At 42.6% G+C, this 23,380-nt stretch overlaps 1 protein-coding gene across 3 annotated transcripts in view; it reads left to right on the forward strand.

Moving 5' to 3' along the window:
* The window catches only part of RFWD3 (ring finger and WD repeat domain 3), a 45,699-nt gene that overhangs the window by 5,668 nt on the left and 16,651 nt on the right, over nucleotides 1-23,380 (forward strand). For all 3 annotated transcript variants that reach the window (XM_010382957.2, XM_030925248.1, XM_030925249.1), the window contains 5 exons: nucleotides 9,132-9,334; nucleotides 12,488-12,558; nucleotides 17,288-17,482; nucleotides 17,570-17,661; nucleotides 22,909-23,023. In XM_010382957.2, coding sequence (XP_010381259.2) covers nucleotides 9,132-9,334; nucleotides 12,488-12,558; nucleotides 17,288-17,482; nucleotides 17,570-17,661; nucleotides 22,909-23,023 — 676 coding nt within the window. The remainder of the gene's footprint in view (nucleotides 1-9,131; nucleotides 9,335-12,487; nucleotides 12,559-17,287; nucleotides 17,483-17,569; nucleotides 17,662-22,908; nucleotides 23,024-23,380) is intronic.

Consider the following 23,380-nt stretch of genomic DNA (forward strand, 5'->3'; position numbering starts at 1 on the left):
CAGGCGCCCGCCTCGTCGCCCGGCTAGTTTTTTTTTGTATTTTTTAGTAGAGACGGGGTTTCACCGTATTAGCCAGGATGGTCTCGATCTCCTGACCTCATGATCCGCCCGTCTCGGCCTCCCAAAGTGCTGGGATTACAGGCTTGAGCCACCGCGCCCGGCCAGCTGTCAAGTCTTAGTAGGGTTGTTATGAAGAATAACAATTGCCTGTACCCTGTCTGTTGTTTTTTGTTTGTTTATTTGTTTGTTTGTTTTGAGACGGAGTCTCACTCTGTTGCCCAGGCTGGAGTACAGTGGTGCGATCTCGGCTCACTACAACCTCCATCTCCCAGATTCAAGGGATTCTCCTGCCTCAGCCTCCCGAGTAGCTGGCATTACAGGCGCATGGCACCACCCCCAACTAATTAAACCTGTCTGTTTTTTTAACTTCTTACTTTACTTGAAGTATTTTATTTCACATTTGAAATGTCTTCTAAGTGTTTTCAATATATTTAGAAATATAATTCAACTTCTAATTTGTATGTGAAGGAAACTTGTACCCTGAGAGAGAGCTTTGTTCAGGGTCTCATAGCTGTAGCATAGAGGAGTTAGCATGGGTATTGGAACCTGGATCTGCCCTGTTTTCTACACAGGCAGATGGAGGAAGCTTCGATCAAATCCATTTGTTTTCTCTTTCTTCTTCTTTTAATTATTATTTTTGAGACAGGGTCTCACTGTGCCCAGGCTGGAGTACAGTGGTGCAATCACACACAGCTCACTGCAGCCTCGACCTCCCCAGGCTCAGGCGATCTTCCTACCCTAGCCTCTTGATTAGCTGGGACTACAGGCATACACAACCATGCCGATGTTTTCTAACACTGTGAAAATACTGAGATGGTACTAAAAAGTGGTAGCTAGGTCGTCCATTACTCATGTTTTACAAATGAGGAAGCCGATGGGATAATTTGTGATTTGGTTGTGATAAGGCTGGATTGGAATTGTGCCTTCTGAATCTGGATTCAGCATTCCTTTTCATGGATCCTGCTGATTTTAATGTTGGGCTTGCCATGACTGTGGCTCCAGTGTCTGTAGTGCCCATCAAGGATGACAGATGCCTAGTTCTGTGTTGACAAGAGTTGCAAATGCATGTTACTGTGGTTTTTTTGTTTTGTTTTGTTTTTAAGACAAGAGTCTTGCTCTGTCACTCAGACTGGAGTGCAGTGGCTCTACCTCAGCTCACCACGACCTCTGGCTCCTGGGTTCAAGCGATTCTTGTGCCTCAGCCTCCTGAGTAGCTGGGATTACAGGCGTGTGCCAGCAGGTCTGGCTATAGTCTGTTACTTTATTTATTTATTTATTTATTTATTTATTTATTTATCTTGAGGCAGAGTCTCACTCTGTCGCCTGGGCTGGAGTGCAGTGGCGCGATCTCTGCTCACTGCAAGCTCCGCCTCCCGGGTTCACGCCATTCTCCTGCCTCAGCCTCCCAAATAGCTGGGACTACAGGCGCCCACCACCGCACCCGGCTAATTTTTTTGTATTTTTGGTAGAGACGGGGTTTCACCATGTTGGCCAGGATGGTCTCGATCTCCTGACCTCGTGATCCGCCTGCCTTGGCCTCCCAAAGTGCAGGGATTACAGGCGTGAGCCACTGCACCTAGCCTATAGTCTGTTATTTTAAGATGTCATTACTCACATTATAAAGGCAGAGTAAGATTTCATACATTTGTGTTACAGGTGAAGGCACCTTATGGTGTAATTTGGGGACCGTGCCAAAGTAAATATGGGCTAACTTTTCATGACTGAGAGTTATGAGTGGTGTCTTCAGGAACTGACTGACTGTCAGGAGGCCTCTTGCAGTAGTCCTCAGTCTTGTTTATACACGCACTCATTCTTGTTGGGGGAGGCAGTGGATTCCGCTTGGTCAGGCCCACTGACTTGTATTAACCAACATAAGGGTGGCACTTATAAACCAGATGCCAACTTACAAAGAAAAATAAAATCACTAGAGGGCCACACAGAAGCCAAACTCTAGTGAGAAAATTGCTCAATATGGCTGGGCATGGTGGCTCACGCCTGTAATTCCAGAACTTTGGGAGGCCAAGGCAGGCGGATCCCTTTAGGCCAAGATGGCGAAACCCCATCTCTACTAAAAATACAAAAAATTAGCCGGGTGTGGTGGCACACACCTGTGGTCCCAGCTACTTGGGAGGTTGAGGCATGAGAATTGCTTGAACCTAAGAGGCAGAGGTTGCCTTGAGCCAAGATCTTGTCATCTAGCCTGGGTGACAAGAATGACTCTCTGTCTTAAAAAAAAAAAATTGGCCGGGCACGGTGGCTCAAGCCTGTAATCCCAGCACTTTGGGAGGCCGAGACGGGTGGCTCACGAGGTCAGGAGATCGAGACCATCCTGGCTAACACGGTGAAACCCCGTCTCTACTAAAAAATACAAAACACTAGCCGGGCGTGGTGGTGGGCGCCTATAGTCCCAGCTGCTCGGAGGCTGAGGCAGGAGAATGGCGTGAACCCGGGAGGTGGAGCTTGCATTGAGCCGAGATCCGGCCACTGCACTCCAGCCTGGGCGACAGAGCGAGACTCCGTCTCAAAAAAAAAAAAAAAATTTTTTTTTTCTTACAGAATCTGTTCAGGGAAAGAGTTATACAGAATTTAAATGTTGAAAGATGTCAGTCAAGCTATTTGGCAGCCATAATCTGTCTCCACAAAGGGAATAACCTAAAAGGTCAGGAAGTGTGCAGTTCAATGGAAATAACATCAGTTCTGGAGCCAGATAAATGTGATTAAAACTTTTTTCCCTAAAGTATGAGCTTTCCCAGGACTAATCACTTGTAACTTCTGAATTTCTTGAGATGAAATTCTCAGTGTGGTGTTTGACATTTACTCATCTGACAGACTGTCCCTGGGCCAGGTGTTGAAAGCCTGGGCCAAGGTGAACAGCTTTTGACTCACAGTCAGCCAAGAAGCCAAAGCTACAGAAAGCTAAGTAGTGAGCTTATTCTTCCCAACAGGCTTAGCTGAGGTCTCAAACTCCCTTCTTATTTTTTTGAGGCGGTTTCATTCTGGCTGCGGGGGTCATCACTCATTCATCAAATATTGATAACACTCCTCTGTATGAGAGACTAAACTTTGACCTAAATATATTGGTGAATAACACAGATTACAATATTGTTTTCGTGGAGCATATGGAGTCTAGGACTACAGAGAGTAAGGAAGGGGCAAAATATATTTAATTCAAAGACGGTAAGTGCAGGGAAGGAGGAGGATTTCTTGGGTTCTAAATCTGTGCTCCCAAGGAGAAACCCCAGCACTGCTTCCTGTTGGTTTTCGTAGTTCTCCTTTCCTGTGTTCTTGCCTGACTTTGGATATTCTTTACTACATAAAAGCAGTATTAAAGAGTGATTTTTTTTTTAAGTGTCTTACCACTTTTTTACTGGGTTCTATGTAGAATTCTATTGATATACATGTCAACAGCCTAACTCTAGTTTGTATTTGATTAAATCCTCTTATAAAATGCTTTTCTTATGTGTTTAGTCTTATGTAGCTATAGCTGCTGTTCACTCAGAATCTCAAGAAATGGAGTTGGTAAAGTTGCTTAGCACCGTTTAAAAAGAAAACCTGGCTAGGCACAGTGGCTCACACCTGTAATCGCAGCACTTCGGGAGGCCGAGGTGGGCGAATCACCTGAGGTCATGAGTTCGAGACCAGCCTGGCCAACATGGTAAAACCCTGTCTCTACTAAAAATACAAAAATTAGCCAGGTGTGGTGGCGGGTGCCTGTAATCCCAGCTACTCAGGAGACCAAGTCAGGAGGTGGAGGTTGCAGTGAGCCGAGATTGCGCCACGACACTCCAGCCTAGGTCACAGAGTGAGACTCCGTCTCAAAAAAAAAGAAAGAGAAAACCTGGGTGATGTCAGCGAAAATGGCAGAGTAAGGACCACAGAGAATTATCTCCATAAAAGTAGTGAAAGAACTGGCAGAATTTGTCAGGATCAACTTTTTCATAATTTGGGAAACTGAATGTTTACAGCAATCCAGGGAGGGCTGTTTAAAGAAAAACAGTCAAATCTCAATGAGCTCTATGGCATTCCTTATTCTTGTCCCCTTCTCCAGCTCCTGGGTAGTTGTGAAAATCATCTGCCTGTAATCGTAGTAAAAACCAACAGCCTGGCAGGCACCAGAGGGATTGGAGCACCTTCAAAGCCTCATTCCCAGAGAATTATCTTTCTGTGACCTGTTTGGTGGTTCTCTGGAAAACCCCATTTGCAAGACTACTCTTAGAGCAATGCAGAGTGTGAAAAGCCTAAATCATTTTCCCTGGGGCCTGCCTAAGGTAATGGATATTCAGTGGGATAAACAATAAACTAACCAATAAGAGGGAAAGGAAAATCTAGGAATGAGATCAATTCAGTCACATCTTCTAAGTCTAGTTCTCTTGCTGTTTCTATCTGCAGTTACTTCCTTAACTGAAATGTTGAGCCCCTCAAAGTCATCTGTAAGAGTTGACATCAACTTCTTCTAAATTTCTGTTAATGTTGATATTTTGGCCTCCTCCCATGAATCATGAATGTTCTTAGGTGCATCAAAGATATTGGATCCCCCAGGCACAGTAGCTCATGCCTGTAATCCCAGCACTTTGGGAGGCTGAAGTGGGCAGATGGCTTGAGCTCAGGAGCTCAAGACCAACCTGGCCAACATGTTGAAACCCTGTCTCTACAAAAAATACAAAAATTAGCTGGGCTTGGTGGTGTATGCCTGTAGTCCCAGCTGCTTAGGAGGCTGAGGTGAAAGGTTCCAGTGAGTCAATATCGTGCCACTGCACTCCAGCCTGAGTGACAGAGCCAGACCCTGCTCCAAAAAAAAAGAATGGTGGATCTTTTCAAGGTTTTCGATTTACTTTGTCCAGATCCATTAGAGGAATCACTGGCAGCTATCATCTTAAGAAATTTAAAAAAAATAAAAAATAAAAAAAGCTTTCCCCCACAACTAAGAGTCACAACAAAATATTTCTTTTTTTCTTTTCTTTTTTTTTTTTTTTTTTTGTGAGACAGGGTCTCACTCTGTTGCCCAGGCTGGAGTACAGTGGTGTGATCATGGCTCACTGCAGCCTCAACCTCCCCAGGCTCAGGTGATCCTCTGCCTCAGCCTACGGAGTAGCTGGTACTAAAGGCACAAACCACCACACCCAGCTAATTTTTTCTATTTTTTGTAGAGATGTTGTTTCATTAAAGTACTGAGATTACAGGTGTGAGCCACTGTGCCCGGCCTTATTTCTTAAATAAAAAGTCTTGAAAGTTGGGCTGCAGAATGTTTTGTTAACAGACATGAAAATAACATTAATCACCATCAGAGCTCTTGGTTTACTGGGTGCATTGTCACTGAGCAGTGATATGTTTAAGGAATCCTTTTTTCTGAATAGTAGGTTTCAACAGTGGGCTTAAAATACTCAGTGAATACTCAGTAAGACATGCTCTAAACAGATAAGCTGTTATCTAGGCTTTGTAGTTCCTTTTAGAGAGCACAGACATAGGCCAGGTGTGGCGGCTCATGCCTGTAATGCCAACACTTTGGGAGGCAGAGGTGGGCGGATCACAAGGTCAGGAGATCGAGACCATCCTGGCTAACACGGTGAAACCTCGTCTCTACTAAAAATACAAAAAATTAGCCAAGTGTGGTGGCGGGCGCCTGTATTCCCAGCTACTCAGGAGACTGAGGCAGGAGAATTGCGTGAACCCGGGAGGCGGAGCTTGCAGTGATCCAAGATCACACCACTGCACTCCAGCCTGGGCGACAGAGCAAGGCTCCGTCTCAAAAAAAAAAAAAAGGCATCATCTTCAACTGAAGTCGCCAGCAGCATTATCCCCTAACAAGAGAGTCAGCCTGTCCTTTGAACCTTGAAGCCAGGCGCTGACTTCTCTTTAGCTGCAGAAGTCCTACATGGTATCTTCTTCCCATAGAAGGCTGTTTCATCTACACTGAGAATCTGTTTAGTGTAGACACTTCTCATCAATTGTCTTAGCTAGATCTTCTGGATAACTTGGTACAGTTTCTATGTCAGCACTTGCTGCTGCTGCTTGCACTTTTATTTTATGAAGACAGTATCTTTCCCTAAACCTCATGAACCAGCCTCTGCTTTCTTCCAGCTTTTCACCTGCAGCTTCCTCACTTTCAGCTTTCATAGAATTAAAGAGAGTTGGGGCCTTGCTCTGGATTAGGGATTGGCTTAAGGGAATGTTGCGGCTGGTTTGATCTTCTATCCAGACCACTAAAACTGTCTCCATATCAGCAATAAGGCTGTCTTATCAGCCTTGCTTGTAGCACTTAATTTTCTTCAGGAACTTTTCCTTTGCATTCACCATTTGGCTATTGGTGCAAAAGGCCTGGCTTCTGGCCTATCCCAGCTTTTGACATGCCTTCCTCACTAAGCTTAATCACTTTAGCTTAGTGATTTAAAGTAAGAGATGTATGACTCTTCCCTTAATTGAACACTGAGGCCATTGTAGGGTTACTAATTGGCCTAATTTCAGTATTATTTTGTCTCAGGGAATAGGGAAGCCCAAGGAGAGGGAGGGAGGGGAATGGCTGGTCGGTGGAGCAATCAACATACACAACATTTACTAAGTTCACCATCTTACGTGGGTGTGATTCTTGCACACCAAACATGTGGAAATTAACACACCTAAATAATCAGAAGAACAAACAAAACCCAACACAGGCAGGCAGAAGAAAATAATAAAGATTAGCATATAAATAAATAAAATAGAGAATAAAAAAAGAGAGAAAATGAACTAATCAAAAAGTTGGTTCTTCTAAAAGATCAACAAAATTGACAGACTTTAAGCTAGACCGACCAAGAAATCGAGAAGACTCAAAGTACTAAAAATCAAGAATGGAGGAGAGGACATGACTACCAAATAGGAGGGGAAATGACTGCTTGTAGGTGCGGGTCCCTTTTAGATGTAACAAAAATGTTTTGAAACCAGATAATGGTTATGATTATGATTACATAACCTTGTGGTTATGCTAAAAAAAAAAGCAAAAAAAAAAAAAAAACACTGAATTGTACACTTTTAAATTGTGGATTTTGTAGTATATTAATTATATCTCAATTTCCAAAAAAGAAAAAGCAACTTGATTGCTATTTCTTCTTTCGATTTATTGACATTTCTTTTTTTAAAAGGGCGAAAAATCTTGTCTATTGAGTTGGACACTAAGTAGTGTTTATTTTGTTCTAGTTAGCATTCGGTCATCTTTTTTTTTAGTAGAAAGCCCTAATTCATCAATAAATTGCACCCAAACTATTAGAAATCAAAATTTTTCTGTGTAAGCTGTCCCCAACAATTTTTCTGGGTAATAATCAATATTTTATTTAATGTCAATTATTAGAACTTACAGTAGGTCACCTGTCAGTAATACTTAGTAATTATTAGTGAGGTGGTATATTTTAAAGTTTAGAGCCCTTTTGTTTTAAAAATTTTTTTAATAGAGATGGTGTCTCACTTTGTTGGCTAGTCTGGTCTCAAACTTCTGGCCTCAAGCAGTCCTCCTGCGTTGGCCTTCCAGAGTGCTGGGATTACAGGCGTGAGCCACCACGGTCAGCTGTTTTTTTAATTTTTATTTTTTCTTCTTTTTTTTTTTTTTTTTGAGACGGAGTCTTGCTCTGTCGCCCGGGCTGGAGTGCAGTGGCCGGATCTCAGCTCACTGCAAGCTCCGCCTTCCGGGTTTACGCCATTCTCCTGCCTCAGCCTCCGGAGTAGCTGGGACTACAGACGCCCACCACCTCGCCCGGCTAGCTTTTTGTATTTTTTTTAGTAGAGACGGGGTTTCACCGTGTTAGCCAGGATGGTCTCGATCTCCTGACCTCGTGATCCGCCCGTCTCGGCCTCCCAAAGTGCTGGGATTACAGGCTTGAGCCACCGCGCCCGGCCTCTTATTTTTTTTTGAAGATGGAGTCTCACTCTTGTACCCAGGCAGGAGTGCAGTAGCACAATCATAACTCACACACTGTGGCCTCAAACTCTCAGGCTCAAGTGATCCTCCTGCCTCGGCCTCCCAAGTTTTTTGGGTGTCATTTTTCTGGGTTTTTTTTTTTTGTTTTTTGTTTTTGTTTTAAGACAAATCTTGCTCTGACAACCAGGCTGGAGTATGGGCGCTGTTGTGGCTCACTGCAGCCTCAATCTCCCAGGCTCAAGCCATCCTCCCACCTTGGCCTCCCAAGTAGCTGAAACTACAGGAGCATACCACTATGCCTGGCTATAGTATAAAGTTACATTAATTTGTCTGGGTGTGGTGGCTTAAACGCCTGTAATCCCAGCACTTTGGGAGGCCGAGGTGGGTGGATCATTTGAGGTCAGGAGTTCGAGACCAGCTTGGCCAACATGGTAAGACCCCTGTCTCTACTAAATATAAAGTTTCATTAATTCTGTGACATAAGTGGCCTCAAACTCCTCAGCTCAAGCTGGAGTATGCTTTGTTATTCCAAGAATCAGGGAAACTGAGGTACAGTAGTGGTTATTTTAAACTCAGCCAGCCAAGATAGATTTGGAGTATTAGATTTGGCCCTAGATCTTCTCATCATTCTAAGTTATTTTTTTGATATCATATTATTATTTATGTTTTTTATCTTAAAACTAACATTATTTAAATTTTAAAAGAAAAATACTGTCCTAAAATGAGAGGTGAAGAAATTATAGAAGCCAGACTCTGTATTGTACTCCAAAATACCTTGGTCTAGGTGGCTGCAATAGCAAAATCCCGTGAGGCCATATTTGGGCAACAAAGCCCTTTTTCTTCTTGCTCACCTCCGTTTTCAGCTACCTAATACCAGCATACAGATTGCTGAGTTTGACCTTTAAAGATACTGACAATATGGCCAAGATAGCCAGTAAAATAGAATCGGCTTATAACAGTAGGATCAAGCTCCCGTGTGGGCTAATGTAGCAGTGGTTGAGTGGTGAAAGATAATATCCAGGAGGCCAGTCTCCCCTTATCTGCTATTCCTGCTTCAGCTTTCAAAGGCAGCAGTTAATGGCCTGGAGATGGGTTGAAGTGATAGGATTTACTTCAAATCACTATAGATTGTTTTTGTGATGATAGTTCATTGTACTGTAATTCTGTTGTCTTTCTGTGTACATAGGTTGAGAGCACCATTGGATGCTTACTTTCAAGTGAGCAGGACCCAGCCTGACTTGCCAGCTACCACATATGATTCAGAGACTAGGAATCCTGTGTCTGAAGACTTGCAGGTGTCTAGTAGTTCTGATTCTGACAGTGACAGCTCTGCAGAGTATGGAGGGGTTGTTGACCAAGCAGAGGAATCTGGAGCTGTCATTTTAGAAGGTCAGTATCTTACCAGGTTTGGACTCACAAGGCTAACATCCACAAAGCTTAAACTTCAGAAGGCTAGAAACTAGATTTGTGCTTTGACACTTTCCCTTTTCTCCCCTAAGTGTTGTGGATTCCTGTTTTATAGAGCCTTCACTGGCCATAATTATATAGAGAGGATTTGATCTGACTTACAGCTTAATGTAATTTGTGACCCAGTGAGTCAGTCACTTTTTAATGGCATTTTATATTCTCTTTCACTTTTTTAGACATGTGAGAAAGTAGGTTCTTTTTCTTTTTTTTCTTTTTTTATTTTTTGAGGCAAGGTCTGGCTCTGTCCCTCCAATGACAACTGGAGTGCAGCAACAACGATTTCAGCTTACTGCAACCTCCACTTCTTGGGCCCAAGCCATTCTCCCACCTCAGCCTCCCCACTAACTAGGACTACAGGCACATACCACCACACCTGGCTAATTTTTTAAATTTTTTTGTAGAGACAGGGTTTTTCCATGTTCCCCCAGCTGGTTGTAAACTCCTGAGCTCAAGAGTTCCACCTGCCTCAGCCTCCCAAAGTGCTGGGATTACAGACATGAGCCACTGCACCCGGCCTAGATTCTTTATTTAAAAGTTTTGTAAATTCAGCACCCTGTCTAGGCTAACACTTTGGAGTCCTGGTATAATGTTATGTGTTACGCAAGTGGAACTTTATTTAACAGTCGTAGGCAGAGACCCCTAAAGTAGATGTCCAGCTTACGTTAAGAATGTTCTGATCCCCAGAGGGTGCTCTTTCAGTATATTTTCCTACTGAAAGAATATTCTTGGATTATGAATTGAAATATAATCAATGAAAATCTGTAAGTTCATATTTATGTAATTTTCCAAAACCTCATTTATCACTATCGTAAGTTGTTAGAACCCCAACTAATTACTCCAAAAACTAGTAAATAAAGGGTCAGGAATATATTAATATTTTGCCTTCCTGTATAAACTGTATTTCAGACAACCAGATAGTTGATGAAGGGGGTTTTTTTGTTGTTTTTCATTCACAGCTCACTGTAGCCTTGACCTCCCAGGCTAAAGCGATCCTCAGCCACCTGAGTAGCTAGGACTACATGTGTGTGCCACCACACCTGGCTAATTTTTTTTGTAGCTATGGGGTTCTCCCTATGTTGTCCAGGCTTGAAGGTTTGTTTTTTTTGTTGTTTTTGTTTTTTTTGAGACGTAGTCTCGCTCTGTCTCCCAGGCTGGAGTGCAGTGGCGTGATCTCCGCTCACTGCAAGCTCTGTCGCCTCCTGGGTTCACGCCGTTCTCATGCCTCAGCCTCCTGAGAAGCTGGGACTACAGGCGCCCGCCACCACGCCCGGCTAATTTTTTTGTATTTTTAGTAGAGATGGGGTTTCACCGTGTTTGCCAGGATGGTCTCGATCTCCTGACCTCCTGATCCGCCCACCTTGGCCTCCCAAAGTGCTGGGATTACAGGTGTGAGCCACTGCGCCCGGCCGAAGGTTTTTTTAATAGAAAAATTTCAGCTAATTGCAGCAGGAACGATAGAAAAGTCATCATTTTGTGACTCCTAATTAAATTATATGTCTAGGCAAAGATCATCAGTGGATCCTAAAACCATTAGGTTGCAGGGTTGATGGGATTCCTTTTAATACAAGGACCAGGATGATACCACCTGAACCCGTTGGTCAATCTTAGCATCTCAAAAAAATAGGATAGCAAGACCATATGTGCCTCTTAATGTGCTGCAATCAGAAATACTCATGCCACTTAGGAATACTGTACACACAAACACACACACACACGCCAGTCCCCCACCCCCAATGCCAAAAAAAAAACAACACTGAATCTGCTCAAGACTCTTCTAACAACCAGGTTGCATAGTTTGTAGAAAAAGGGGTGGAGGAACAAGATAATACCTCAGAGATGTAATCATTTAAATTAAAAATGTAGAACAGTCTACAAATGGAACATCTTTCTAGACCTAAATGTATATGGAAATTTAACATATTGTGAACAGAATATCTCAAATCTGTGAGGACAATTTTTAATGTTTTATATAACACCAAACCAACATAGTTTATGATTCCACTTACATAAAATGTCCAGAAAAGGCAAATCTACAGAGACAATATTAGTGGTTGCCTGGGGCTGCAGGTGCAAATGTGAAGTGACTCTAAATGGGCATAAAGGATCTTTGTGGGCTGATAGAAATATTTTAAATTGGGTTATGGTGATGGTTGCACAATGCTCAATTTATTGTATGTAAAAGTTAAACAATTTCATGAAGAAGCAATCATCCAAATTCAGGTTGTGTAGGACTTTTCATAAGACAAATGACCTGACAAATCAGTGACAAACAGAGGGGAAAAAATGGGTGAGGGGGAATTGTAATAAAATGAAAAAGACTTAAGAGACATCACAAGCTCATTATGGAGACCTTTTTTGGATTCTGATTGCAATAAATCTGTAGACAGCAGCTTCAAAACTGTCGGGAAATTTTTTGGGAGGCCGAGGTGGGTGGATCACAAGGTCAGGAGATCGAGACCATCCTGGCTAACATGGTGAAACTCCGTCTCTACTAAAAATACAAAAAATTAGCTGGGCCTGGCAGCGTGCACCTGTAGTCCCAGCTACTCAGGAGGCTGAGGCAGGAGAAAACTGTTAAGAAATTTTGAATATGAACTGGATGCCTGGGTATTCAGTGGTATTGGAGGATTATTGTTAATATTCTTAGGTATAATAATTACACAGTGTTCATGTCAAAAAAAGAAAAAAAATTCTTGTCAGTGTTGCAGAAGTTTTTGCAAGTATAATGACATCTTAAAGTTTGTTAAGGATTCCAACCAAAAGAAAATAATGGAATGGGGGCTTAGGTGGAACAAGATTGGCAAAATATTGATTATTTTTTAAATTGAGTGATGGGTACTTGTGGCTTAACTGTACTGTTCTGTCTACTTTTATGTATGTTTGAGAATTTTCAAACTAAGTTTTTAAAAATAAATTCACTGATGGACCTGGGGAAATTGTTATCCCTTTTGCAGGAACACTGTCAATTAGAAATGGGAAACTAGTGAGTCAGGCTCTCTCCTGCTAGCTTCTAATACCTGACATATCTTACTTTGTATTTTACCTATCCTATCATTTCTGGAAATGACTTGGCAGAGCAACTAGCAGGTGTCTCAGCAGAGCAAGAAGTTACATGTATCGATGGAGGCAAGACCCTCCCCAAACAGGTAATATGAACATCATTTTATTTTTATGTTATTTTATTTTATTTTATTTTTTTAGAGAGTAGGTCTCACTCTCACCTAGGTTAGAGTGCAGTGGTGCAATCGTAACTCACTGTAGCTTCAAACTCCTGGACTCAAGGGATCCTCCCACTTCAGCCTCCTGAATAGCTGGAACTACAGGTAATGCCACCACACTCGGCTAAATTTTTTGTTTTTTGTAGACAGAGTCTCACTATGTTATCTAGCTGGTTTCGAACTCCTAGGCGCAAGGGATTGTCCTGCCTCAGCCTCCCAAACCATTGAGATTGTAGGCATGAGCCACCATGCCCAACTTGAATATCCCTTTTTTTTTTTTTTTTTTTTTTTTTTTTTTGAGATGGACTCTCACTCTGTTGCCCAAGGTGGAGTGCATTAGTGCGATCTTGGCTCACCACAATCTCCACCTCCCGGGTTAAAGCAATTCTCCTACCTCAGCCTCCCGAGCAGCTGGGACTACAGGCACGCACCACCACGCCCAGCTAATTTTTGTATTTTAAGTAGAGACGGGGTTTCACCATACTGGCCAGACTGGGCTTGAACTCCTGACCTTGTGATCCACCCACTCGGCCTCCCAAAGTGCTGGGATTACAGGTGTGAACCACCATGCCTGGCCTCTGAATATCCTTTTAAATAAAAGGTTTGGGGTTTTGGCCGGGCACAGTGGCTTACACCTGTAATCCCAGCACTTTGGGAGGCCGAGGCAGGCAGATCACCTGAAGTCGGGAGTTTGAGACCAGCCTGGCCAACATGGTGAAACTTCGTCTCTACCAAAAAGGTGGGGGGAGGGGGGGTGCTGCAGGTTAACATGGAAGCTTACAGGCTTTGTAGGCAAGAGTTCCAGGTGTGGATCCTATCCCAGTTCCTCATTGTTTGTGTGACTGCTGTCTCTTAGATTTAAAAATGGGTAGGGAGGAGTATTGAGAATAATCTGTCCTGTCTAGCCAACAAGGTTAAGTACCAGTTGAAAAAACAGACATAAATGTGCTTTATAAATTATTAAGCACATTCGCCAGGTGTGGTGGCATGTGTCTGTAGTCCTAGCTACTTAGGGAGGCTGAGGCAGGATTGCTTGATCCTGGAAGGTCAAGGCTTCAGTGAGCCATGATGACAACACTGCACTCCAGGGCAACAGAGTGGGACCCTGTCTCAATAAAAAAATTAAAATTAAAAAAAAACTATCAGGCAGAATATGTTTAGTAGGTGATAATTTTTATTTGTAAAAATAATGGGCTGGGCGCGGTGGCTCATGCCTATAATCCCAGCACTGTGGGAGGCCGAGGCGGGCAAATCACCTGAGGTCAGGAGTTCGAGACCAGACTGGCCAACATAGTGAAACCCCATCTCTACTAAAAATACAAAACTTAGCTGGGTGTGATGGCACACGCCTATTAATCGCAGCTATTCAGGAGGCTGAGATAGGGGAATTGCTTGAACCTGGGAAGCAGAGGTTGCAGTGAGCCCAGATAGCGCCACTGAGCTCCAGCTTGGGAGACAGAGCAATATTTTGTCTCAAAAAATAATCATCATTATCATCATTATCTTGGCTGGGCGCAGTGGCTCACACCTGTAATCCCAGCACTGTGGGAAGCCAAGGTGGGTGCATCACCTGAGGATAGGAGTTTGAGACCAGTCTGGCCAACATGGTGAAACCCCATCTCTACTAAAAATACAAAAAGTAACCGGATATGGGGGCATGTGCCTGTAGTCCCAGCTAGTCGGGAAGGTGAGACAGGAGAATCGCTTGAATCCGGGAGGCGGAGGTTGCGTTGAGTGGAATTCGTGCCACTGCACTCCAGCCTGGGTAACAGAGCGAGACTCCATCTCAAAATAAAATAAAATAACACCTATACATCATTGTCCTCAATATGATTTATTTACATCTGCTGTGAATTTTGCCAATCTCAAAACATCATTTATCTACATTTTGCATATTTCTATATGCTCTTTGTGTTTTTATTTGAGTCTGGCTCATTTTTCCTAGCTTATTACATCTTGGAGAGCTTTCTGCTATCAGTACATAAAATTGAATCTTTTTTTGAGACGGAGTCTCGCTCTGTTGCCCAGGCTGGACTGCAATGACGTGATCTTGGCTCACTGCAAGCTCTGCCTCCTGGGTTCATGCCATTCTCTTGCCTCAGCCTCCTGTAGCTGGGACTACAGGTGCCCGCTACCACGCCCGGCTAATTTTTTGTTTTTTATTTTTTTTATTTTTTTAAGTGGAGACTGGGTTTCATAGTGTTAGCCAGGATGGTCTCGATTTCCTGACTTCGTGATCTGCCCGCCTCGGCCTCCCAAAGTGCTGGGATTACAGGCGTGAGCCACCATGCCTGGCCTAATCTTGTTCTTATTAATAGGTACATGGCATTCCGTCATACAAATACATTTTGAATTAATTTTTTCTTTTTCTTTTTTTTTTGGAACGAAGTCTCGCTCTGTTGCCAGGCTGGAGTACAGTGGTGCGATCTCGGCTCACTGCAACCTCCGCCTCCCAAGGTCAAGTGATTCCCCTGCCTCAGCCTCCTGAGCAGCTGGCACTACAGGCACACACCGTCACGCCTGGCTAATTTTTTGTATTTTAGTAGAAATGGGGTTTCACCATGTCGGCCTGGATGGTCTCAATCTCCTGACCTCGTGATCTGCCTGCCTCGGCCTCCCAAAGTGCTGGGATTACAGGCGTGAGCCACTGCGCCCAACGGATTAATTCTTTTCTTATCATGTAAAGCATGGTTTGGTGTATGGTGGCACATGCCTGTGTTGTCTCAACTACTTTGGAGGGTAATAATACTTTTTTTTCTTGATAGAAATCATGCTACACTGAACTTTTTTGAGACAGGGTCTCATTCTGTCCCTCATGCTGGAGTGCAGTGGCACAATCATAACTCACTGCAGCCTCAATATCCCTGGCTCAGGTGATGCTTCTGCCTCAGCCTCCTGACTACTTGGGACTACAGTCATGTGCCACCACACATGGCTAATTTTTTAAATTTTTAACAGAGACAAGGTTTTGCTATGTTGTCCAGTCTGGTTTCAAACTCCTGAGCTGACGCAATCCTCCTGCCTTGGCCTCCCAGTGAGCTGGGACTATAGGCGTGAATTACCACGCCTGGCCTGCTTGGAACAATCTTACATAATTATCTTAGAAAATAATTGTGACTGACCGCGTGTAGTCGCTCATGCCTGTAGTCCCTGCACTTTGAGGGGCAGAGGTGGGTGGATCACGAGGTAGGAGATCGAGACTATCCTGGCTAACATTGTGAAACCCCATCTCTACTAAAAATACAAAAAGTCAGGTGTCGTGGCTGGCACCTGTAGTCCCAGCTTCTCGGGAGGCTGAGGCAGGAGAATGGCGTGAACCCCGGAGGCAGAGCTTGCATTGAGCTGAGTTTGCGCCACTGCACTCCAGCCTGGGTGAGAGAGTGAGACTCTGTCTCAAAAAAAAAATATATATATATATATTTGTGACTATGATCATGGGCTGCATAATAGTTCAGTCAACAACAGACCACATGTATGATGGTTGTCCCATTAGATTATAATACCAGGCCGGGTGCAGTGGTTCACACTTGTAATCCCAGCCTTTGGGAGACCAAGGCGGTCAGATCACTTGAGGTCAGGAGTTCAAGACCAGCCTAGCCAATGTGGCGAAACCCTGTCTCTACTAAAAATACAATAATTAACCAGGCGTGGTGGTTCGTGCCTGTAATCCCAGCTACTTGGGAGGCTGAGGCAAGAGAATCACTTGAACCCAGGAGGCAGAGGTTACAGTGAGCCACGATCTTGCACCACTGCACTCCAGCCTGGGCGACCAAACAAGACTCTGTCTTTAAAACAAAACCATATTTTTATTGTGCCTTTTCTATGTTTAGATACACAAGATACCACTGTGCTACAGTTGCCTGCAGTATTTGGTACAGTAACATGCTGTACAGGTTTGTTGCCTAAGGATGTAATAGTTGACACAAGTCTAGGTTTGTTTAAGTACTTCTGGGATCATTCAGTGACAAAATCGCCTAAAGATGCATTTCTCAGAATGTATTCCTGTTGTCAAGCAATGCATGACTGTATATCCATGAGATACCTCTAGCAGAGAGATTGCTATGCCAAAGGAAAGATATATGTGTTTTAATTTTCATGGATAATGCCAAATACTGCTCCAGAAATCTGTGCCGCTTTATATGTAAGACAGCAGTGTATAAGCATGTCCATTTCTTGTTTACCCTCAACAGTGATTGATGTCATCAGACATCAGTTTATACTAGTCTAATAGATGAAAAATGGTCTCTTTAATTTACATTTCTTCAATTATAAGCAAACACTTATTGACCATTGTGTTTTCTTGTAAGCATTTGTATCCTTTCTTTGGTTTCTTTTTTTTTCCTCTGATACACATGAGCTAAATATTTTATAGCTGCTATTCTTTATATGGATAGCTGCTTTTCTTCCTTTGAGTGAAGGAAAAAGTATCCAAGAATTTTATAAGATTAAAAGAGTAGCAGAGTTTTCATAGCTTATATTTTGCCACATTGTATCCTAGAAAGAATGACAAGTGATTCATAGGTGTTACAAGTTTTCTGTAGCCCTTTTAATTGTTTGTATCTCTTTTTTCCACTTTTGTTAACTTGTTAGTTGCATATCTTTTTCAAGATTGATTTTATGTTTTCTCTAATTTGAATATATTCTGGTTTCCATCTAGCCATCTCCCCAGAAGTCGGAGCCTCTGCTACCTTCTGCCTCTGTGGATGAGGAAGAAGGGGACACTTGTACAATATGTCTGGAACAGTGGACCAATGCTGGAGACCACCGGCTCTCAGCATTACGCTGTGGGCATCTCTTTGGGTATAGTTGCATTTCCACGTGGCTCAAAGGACAAGTACGAAAATGTCCCCAGGTAAGGACCATAGGTAAGGACACATTAACATGTTAAGTCAGGCAGATTCCTAGAACCACTCTAATTATGTCCTATTGGGTTATTTAGTGCAACAAGAAAGCCAGGCACAGTGACATTGTCGTCCTTTATGCCCGAACCCTGAGAGCTTTGGACACTAGTGAACAGGAGCGCATGAAAAGGTAGGTGGTGAGAGTATGCCTGGCTGGAATGTTCCGTTTTGGTTCATTGTAGGCACATTTGAAAAACGAGGTATGAGTCAATCGTAGTGAGATTTTACTTGACCTGTGACTTGGGATCTCTGGGGATCATTGATAGTATGTTTTAACGCTGTTATTTATAATTCATGTCTGATCATCTTCTTAAGGAAGTCTGCATCGTTGGCCTTACATAGAGCATTAAACACAAGGATCTGGCACATTACCTAACTGTTGCCATTTTTGCTTCTCATATCCCTGAGCCCCCCACAACAGTTCTCCGTATAGAAAACTCATAAGTGAAGCTTTGCACATGCCGTGCAATGTAAAAAATTGCCAGGATTTTGGAAGCACATAAACATTTGCTAGTAACACCACTCAATATATGCTTCAAAAATATTGAAGAACATACACACCATTGAGAAAGGTGCAGGGACATGGGTTCTCTCACACTTTACTGGTTAGGATGTACACAGGCAAAGTCATTTTGAGACATCCTTGGAAATGTGTCTCTAAAGCCTTTGATCTAGTAATAATTGTTCAGGCATTTGTTCTAAAGAAGCATTGAAGAGTGTGTACAAAGATTTACTTAATGAAACTTCATTTAGCTTCATTCAGGAGGCTGAGGCTTCATTCAGGAGGCTGAGGCACGAGAAACGCTTGAACCTGGGAGGCGGAGGTTACTGTGAGCCGAGATTGTGCCACTGCACTCTCTCAAAAAAAAAAAAAAAAAAAGGTACACTGGAATTCCATGGAGAACTACTTTCATGAATTAGGTGTTCATCATTCCCAAGAGTGATTCTGTATTTGATTAGCTATATTTGTATTTGTAAATTATACATAGTATGATATAGAAAGTTTTGTTTGGGTTTTTGGTTTGTTTGTTTTGAGATAGAGTTTTGCTCTTGTTGCCCAGGCTAGAGTGCAATGGTATGATCTTGGCTCACTGCAACTTCTCGCCTCCCAGGTTCAAGCAGTTCTCCTGCCTCAGTCTCCCAAGTAACTGAGATTACAGGCGTCCACCACAATCCCCAGCTAATTTTTTTTTTGTGTTTTTAGTAGAGATGGGGTGTCACCATGTTGGTCAGGCTGGTCTGTAACTCCTGACCTTGTGATCAACCCACCTCGGACTCCCAAAGTGCTGAGATTATAGGCGTGAGGCACCGCACCCGGCCAGAAAGTTTTTATACTTTATGCAAATGTTAGTTTATAATTTTTTTTTTCTGTAGCTTGCTTTTTTGCTTAATATTATGCTTTGGGAGTGTATCCTAGTTGATCCATGGGGCTCTCGTTTTTCTTTCATTTCAATTTCTTGATAATATTCTAGTTCCCTAGTCAAAATTAATTTGTTTAGGCCAGGCGCGGTGGCTCACACCTGTAATCCCAGCACTTTGGGGGGCTGAGGTGGGCAGATCATGAGGTCAGGAGTTCGAGACCAGCCTGGCCAACATGGTAAAACCCCGTTTCTACTAAAAATACAAAAAATTAGCTGGGCATGGTGGCATGCACCTGTAGTCCTAGCTACTCGGGAGACTGAGGCAGGAGGATAGCTTGAACCCAGGAGACCGAGGTTTCAGTGAACCGAGATCACACCATTGCACTCCTGCTTGGGCAACAATAGCGAAACTCTGTCTCAAAAAAAAAATTATCTAATTGTATTTTACATTGGTAGACATTTAGGTTGTCTCCACTTGTTGTTAACATTAGCCATGCTGCAGAGAGACAGGTCTAGCAATGGAATTGCTTTATTATGAGGCACATTTAATTTCTACTTTACCTAAATATTGTCAAATTATTCTTCTAACTTAAACTTTTCTTGTTTAAAAAAACATGAGAGATTTCTCATTTTTTCATACCTTTGCGAATTTTATTTATTTATTTACTTTGAGACAGAGTCTCGCTCTGTCGCCCAGGCTGGAGTGCAGTGGCGCAATCTCAGCTCACTGCAACCTCCGCCTCCTGGGTTTAAGTGATTCTCCTGCCTCAGCCTTATGAGTAGCCACGACTATGGGCATGCCACCATGCCTGGCTAATTTTTTGTATTTTTAATAGACATGCGGTTTCACCATCTTGGCCAGGCTGGTCTTGAACTCCTGACCTCATGATCCACCCACCTCTGCCTCCCAAAGTGCTGGGATTACAGGTGTGAGCTACCACGCCTGGCCAAAAAGAATTTTTTTTTAAGACAGGGTCTTGCTCTGTCACAAAGGCCAGAGTGCAGTGGCGCCGTCAAACTCCTAGGCTCAGGCAGTTCCCCAACCTCAGCATCCCATGTAGCTGGAAGTACAGGCACATGCCACCACACCTGACTCATAATTTACCAAGTAGTATATTTTTCTGTACAAATTTTCATTGCTACTTCTATCCTTAATTAAGTTTCCAGCTGGGCGCATTGGCTCACGCCTGTAATCCCAGTACTTTGGGAGGCCGAGACGGGTGGATCACGAGGTCAAAAGTTCGAGACCAGCCTGACCAACATGGTGAAACCCTGTCTCTACTAAGAATTCAAAAATTAGCTGGGCGTGGTGGCACACACCTGTAATCCCAGCTACTCAGGAGGCGGAGGCAGGAGAATCGCTTGAACCCGGGAGGAGGCGGAGGTTGCGGTGAGCCGAGATCACGCCACTGTACTCCAGCCTGGGCAACAGAGAGAGACTTCGTCTCAAAAAAAAAAAAAATTAAGTTTCCATGTATGAATGGGCTACAGTAGTCCCCCGTTAGCCACAAGGAATACATTCCAAGAGCCCCCAGTGAATGCCTGAAACCATAGTATGTTTTTTCCTATACATACAAACCTAAAGGTTAATTTATAAATTAGAAACAGTAAGAGATTAACAATAAATAATAAAATAAAGCAATTATACCAATATACTATAATAAGTTATGTGAATGTGGTCTTAATCTCTCAACATATCTCAAGTTTTGTGGGTTATGGATGATCACAGATACCGGAAACCATGGAAAATGAAACTAGATAAGGGGACACTACTGTACTCTTGTTCCACGGTCTTTTTGTTAATTATTTCTCCAATATTCCAAGTTATAATTTATTGTAGCTTTAATATATGTCACCCCACTTTGTTCTGCAAAAGTGTTTTTTGCTATTTTTGGCATTGTTCTTCATATTAATTTTTAAAAATTAAGTTGTTAAGTTCCATGAAAAAAACTTCGGGATCTTGATTGAAATTGCATTAAAAAATTATTGTGGAGTAACTTGAGAAGTACCATATTTGTGATAGTGAGTCTTTTCAGTCATGAACATGATGTAATATCCTTCCATTCACTGTTTTCTTGTGTCTTTCACAAGTGTATTTTGCTTCATAAAGGTCCTACCTAGCCTTTTACTTTACAGTCACATGCTGCATATTGACCTTTGGGTCAGTGACAGATTCTGTATACGATGGTGGCCCCATAAGATTATAATGGAACTGAAAATTCTGTTACATAAGTGATGTTGTAATCATTGAAATGTCTTAGCGCGCCGGGCGTGGTGGCTCACACCTGTAATCCCAGCACTTTGGGAGGCTGAGGCAGGTGGATCACTTGAGGCCAGGAGTTTGAGAACAGCCTGGGCAACATGGTGAAACTCTGTCTCTACTAAAAATGTAAAAATTATCTGGGCATGGTGGCAGGCGCCTGTCATCTCAGTTACTCGGGAGACTGAGGCAAGGGAATCTCTTGAACCCGGGGGCAAATGTAGCAGTGAGCCTGGATCACGCTACTGCACTCCAGCCTGGGCAACGGAGCGAGACTCAGGCAAAAAAAAAAAAAAAAAAAATCTTACCTCAATACATTACCTTTTCTATGTTTAGATACATAAGTACCATTATATTACAGTTGCCTATAGTATTCAGATTCAGTTGCCTATAGTATTATATTACAGTTGCCTATAGTATTCAGATTTATACACGTTTGTGGCCTGGGAGCAATAGTGTATAGCTTAGGTGTGTAGTAGGCTTTACTGTATAGGTTTCTGTAAGTACATTCTGTAATGTTCACATGACGAAATCACCTAACAACACATTTCTCAGAACATGCCCGCATCATTAAGCTGCACATGACTCTATTTCTAGATTGCTGTTAAAATTGTTGTGAATAAAATTTTTTAACTTAGATTTACTAATCAGTTATCTGATATGGGGACTGCTGTTGATATAATTTTTTTGGTCTTGAGTCCGGCAGCCTTGCTAAACTGTAATCATTTGTGGGTTCTCTTAAATTTGCCGTAAAAATTAATAAGGGCAGGTTTATCTCTTCCAATTTTCATATCTTTTTCTTGCATATCTTACTGGAATGGAATTCCGTCTTTGCATTTCATATTTTGAGACTTTTTAGGTACATACAAATGTATGACTATTATTCTTGGTGAATGTGTCCTTTTATGATACATTGTTTCTCGTTATGCCTATTTATGCTTTTTCCTTAATTCTATTTTTTTTTTTTTTTTTTTTTTTTTTTTTTTTTTTTTTTTTTTTTTTTGAGACGGAGTCTGGCTCTGTCTCCCAGGCTGGAGTGCAGTGGCCGGATCTCAGCTCACTGCAAGCTCCGCCTCCCGGGTTTACGCCATTCTCCTGCCTCAGCCTCCGAGTAGCTGGGACCACAGGCGCCCGCCACCTCGCCCGGCTAGTTTTTTGTATTTTTAGTAGAGACGGGGTTTCACCGTGTTAGCCAGGATGGTCTCGATCTCCTGACCTCGTGATCCGCCCGTCTCAGCCTCCCAAAGTGCTGGGATTACAGGCTTGAGCCACCGCGCCCGGCTACTTTTTCCTTAATTCTAATTGGTCTTTCTTTCTTTGGCATTTGCTTGATGTCTACTTTTGCCCTTTTTAACTTCACATTCTTTTTTGGGTTATATTATTTGAGTATCTCATGAACAACCAACAGCTTACTGTTTTCTTTTTAATCCAGTAACCTTGGCCTTTTTAACATGTCAGTTTAATCTTTTATAATTTGCTTAGCTAAACACTAGATTAGCTCTGTTCTCTCGTTTTGCCTGTGGCATTTTTAGTCGTAGTCAAATTTTCTAGTGGTAGTCAGATTCCTGACCATCACTCCGTGCTTACCTCAAAATCTGTCTCTGGAGAGATTTTTCTCTTTTTATATTTTATTCACTATCATAACATATTTATAGCAAAGAATGTGCATCATAGCATGAACTTTACTCTACCATCTTGATGGGAAGTCTTCTGTAGCCTTCCTAATCCCCAGTTGTTCCTGGCTTTCCCCCTCTAGTTCCCTACTGAAGGAACAGATGCTAAGGAAGCAGGCCGAGTTAGAATCAGCACAGTGCCGACTCCAACTACAGGTCCTCACTGATGAGTGCACTAGGCTTCAAAGCCGTGTTCAGGTATGTTTATCCTTTCTAACCCAAATAACTTTTGGAATAGGAATGGAAGAGGAATCTAAATGCTACTTATGTTCATCTCAGAAATAATAGGATTTGCCAAGTTATTTAGGAAATACACATGACCAACTGCTTATTTTATTTCTGATTAGGGCATCTGTTCAAAACTTACTACACACTTTATGATGAAATCTATAGTCTGAATTTTATTTTTATTTTTTTATTTTTTTGAGATAGAGTCTCATTCTGTCGCCTAGGCTGGAGTGCAGTGATGTGATCTTGGCTCACTGCAACCTCTGCCTCCTGGGTTCAAGCGGTTCTCCTGCCTCAGTCTCAGCATTTCGAGGAGCTGGGATTACA

This window comes from Rhinopithecus roxellana, chromosome 20 (assembly GCF_007565055.1).
Source record: "Rhinopithecus roxellana isolate Shanxi Qingling chromosome 20, ASM756505v1, whole genome shotgun sequence".
Lineage (NCBI taxonomy): Eukaryota > Metazoa > Chordata > Mammalia > Primates > Cercopithecidae > Rhinopithecus > Rhinopithecus roxellana.